The sequence below is a fragment of the Pseudoliparis swirei genome, chromosome 20, assembly GCF_029220125.1.
Source record: "Pseudoliparis swirei isolate HS2019 ecotype Mariana Trench chromosome 20, NWPU_hadal_v1, whole genome shotgun sequence".
NCBI lineage: Eukaryota > Metazoa > Chordata > Actinopteri > Perciformes > Liparidae > Pseudoliparis > Pseudoliparis swirei.
The window spans coordinates 17,248,520-17,251,880 of NC_079407.1; the positions used below are offsets into that span (position 1 = coordinate 17,248,520).

At 41.7% G+C, this 3,361-nt stretch overlaps 1 protein-coding gene across 1 annotated transcript; it reads right to left on the bottom strand.

The window, feature by feature from the left end:
• Positions 1-679: 679 nt before the first annotated feature.
• Positions 680-3,361, bottom strand: LOC130210648 (diablo IAP-binding mitochondrial protein-like). The gene is made up of 6 exons (XM_056441117.1): positions 3,290-3,361; positions 2,716-2,848; positions 2,495-2,617; positions 1,667-1,777; positions 1,402-1,498; positions 680-1,027 (listed from the first exon to the last, which is right to left on the bottom strand). The coding sequence occupies exons 1-6, from the start codon at positions 3,331-3,333 to the stop codon at positions 825-827; spliced, it is 711 nt and encodes a 236-aa protein (XP_056297092.1). The 5' UTR covers positions 3,334-3,361; the 3' UTR covers positions 680-824.

Genomic DNA, 3,361 nt, shown 5'->3' on the forward strand with positions numbered 1-3,361 from the left:
GTTATTCATCTCCTTCACAAGTTTGACCACCTGCCCACACATTGTTTGGACCAGAGCCGTGTGTTTTCAGCTCTGTAACAGTGTGGAAAGAGGTGACGATGGAGATGATGTGATGACAGGGGAAGTGGTTGAAAAACGATCCTAAAAGCTACGCAGCGGTGTCAGGACATGGCTGATTTGAAGAGACAGAAGAGTTGTTGAGTGAAAGAGAGAGTTACAAATGACAAGTGAAGCAACACTAAACCTTAAAGATATTCTCAGAAGTACGTGGGTGGGAATCAGAGGGACAAGTCGCTTTGGATAAAAGCGTCAGCTAAAAGACATGTAATGTAATTTACAAATTCAAATTTGAGTGGATGTAATCTTCATACATTACTTCAGAGTAAGAAAAAAAGAAAGGTGGAACCACAAGCTGCTTTAATTTCAGAAAAGACAGCATCTCTGGGTGTCAGTGTTTACAAAGTGGATCTCGAGCACACTAAATATTCCCCAAGATGACCACAGAGGACGCTCTGGTCACATGTTCAGCACAGACAGGTTAAATGTTTTTAATTCGGATCAACGCAATGATGTTATAAAACACTAAAACAAGACCTAGCAACACAATATCTATCTCGTAAACATAAATGTAAAGGTTCAAATTTCTGATGTTGCAGCAAGTAAACACCCACAAAATAAATAGTTTTTAATACTGTGTTTAATCTTTATTACAATGAATTTTTATACAACACAAAAATCAGCTGGTCAAGTCCCAGTGCAATGGGTCGAAAACATAATCCTTTTTTATGCTTTGGCTCTATTTTTCTGATCGCTGAGCATTTGTTTTAGTCTTCTCTTAGATACGCCTCAGGCACCTCTTCCTCATTATCATGCAAGGAGGAAACATCTTGCGTCACCCTTTCAACCTCCATTACTTTAGTCTCCGCCAACTTCTTTTCTGTATCCACTGACAGTTTCCGCGCTTTCTCCACCTGCGACTCGGCCACCTGCATGTTTGCCCTCACTGTGATGGCCGCATGTTCAGCTCCTGGAAGGAAGAAAGAAAAAAGAACACACACACACACACTTAAATTGTTAAAACCAAAGTTCAAATGGTTGACATAACACCAGCTTCAATTCAGACATTCAATATGGTCATCAACAAGGCACTCGTGTCTATCATCTCCATTTTGTTACCCACAAAGCCCGACTGAGTGACAGCAAATGATCCATACACTGTCCAGAGTGCAACACTGACAGCAGCTGAATGGGAACGGGCACAGACGGCGACGTGCAAAGCTTTGGGAAGATGATTCACAGCCGTACACTTCGTCATTACAAGAACCCTGACAAAAACTTCAACCGTGACATCCCAACTGTTCACTCACACGGCCTCAAAATCAGACGTTGTCTTTTACACACCTGAGGTGTACGCTGCCTCAGCTGCCGTTTCACACAGCTGGAAGGTGCTGACCCAGGTTGACTCAAAGCGCTTCCATTCATCTTGTCGGTCACTAACCTGTCAGAGCGAGAAGAATTATTAAGTCAGACACGAACTGATCCACAACCGTTTGTTCAATGGGGTTTGCAAGTATGCCGTGGCTATCAATAAATTCAAAAATGTCATGCTATGCTGAGGTTTATTTTGAACTACTTTTCACCGAACGGGACAAAACAAACTACCAACCTCTGAACGCTGGCCAATGATCACCTGCCAGATTTTATCCTCTTCTGCAGGAGACAGATTTCCCTGTGATTGCAAATATTGTCTTTGGAGGGCAATGAGTGTGTGCACAGCCTGTTGGCAAAAGGGAGAGGACATACACAGTTTACATTTAAAACAAAGGCAACAAATATGGAGGCGGAGCAGCGAAGGAGAGGATTTTTCTGGCAAATGGATACGATTCAAACTATTATAGTTGAGAAATTCAAACAAAAATAGGGCTGTGGATTATATCCACCACTAGGCAGGACAGTGTTTCTGCACAAATATATATGTTGGTGCTTTGACTGACAAATGAAATACCTTTCGCCTCCATATTATTGGAGTGGAAGCAGAAGTCAAAGTTATGTCTTTCACTCAGATAATTGGTAAAGTCTTTTTTTTGGACACAGATCTGAACATATGGCCATCGGCTTGTCTCTACACACTACATCATGCTGAATCTGGCCCTTACATGTTCTATACTCTGCTTTTATCACTTGTCTATTTAAAGATAGACTAAGGCATAAACAACTTCATCCAACTCCTCTTTAAAACAAAATATTTATATTTACAATGAGAAGAAAAGCTCTTTCTTAACATCCTCTAATAATGATGGGGGTAAGATCTAAGGACAGAGTGTTTAATATGCTGTACAGATTGTAAAGCAAAGGCAAATATGTGATATCGGGCTACATAAATACAATTGGCATGGCTTGTACGCATACTATACTTGCATATAGATCGTTTGCACATCAGGATATAGGCTAGGATATCGAGAGAAAAAAAGGTTACTACCGGATCAAAACTTACTTTTGAGTACTCTGTAATGGCATCAATGAGAGCCAAAGTGGTCTGAGAAAGAAAAGTGCTTGAACTGTCTGTAACCAGAGAGGCTGCTCGTCTGATCAGAGAGTCATGAGAGAGGTGTTCAACCTGAGAGAGAGAGAGAGAGAGAGAGAGATGTAGTGTTTTCAGCAATGGTGGCTGTCATCTTTTGTACGAGTCCATCTCTGGTCAGGTGACGCACTCACCTGTTTGAAAGGTATCGCACACAGTCCACCGCCCACAGTTAGAGACGCGATACCCGTGTACAGAATATTTGTCCATTTGACGGCTTTGAGGACTGCAGGTTTTCTGCTGCTAAACAGGACAGGAGCTGCGCTCCTAAAGAAAATAAACAGTTTCAGTTTTCAAAAACAGCCACGTACCGTTACATGAATACACAGATTTATATCCAATTCTGACTCACTTGTCACGTATTTATTGATCCGTCTAATAGGCTCGCTATCTCGCTCTCACTTACGAGTCGCGACCAAAGCCGCACGTACGACTGAAGGATCAACTGAAGCTAGGCAAACATTCAACCTTTTATATTGATTCATAAATGTCGGTGAAGAAACACGAATGGTATTGTTTGGCAATGAAAAAAAGGTTTAACGTGTTGGTCACAACTTCCGGTTATTGTTGTTGTTGTTGCTCGGACCGTGTTGAAGCTTTCCTCACTTCAAGGTCGGAAACAACATTCCGTCTTGAAATATGGTTGATTTAGTATAGCGTTTATGAATTACAAACGTTGTTGAAAAATGTGATCTACCCACAGCATACCTGAGGAGACGGAAGCAGGTTGTTACCTTCCTCAGCGCGGCCATGTTGGTCCGCCACAGTAAAACTGTTCGT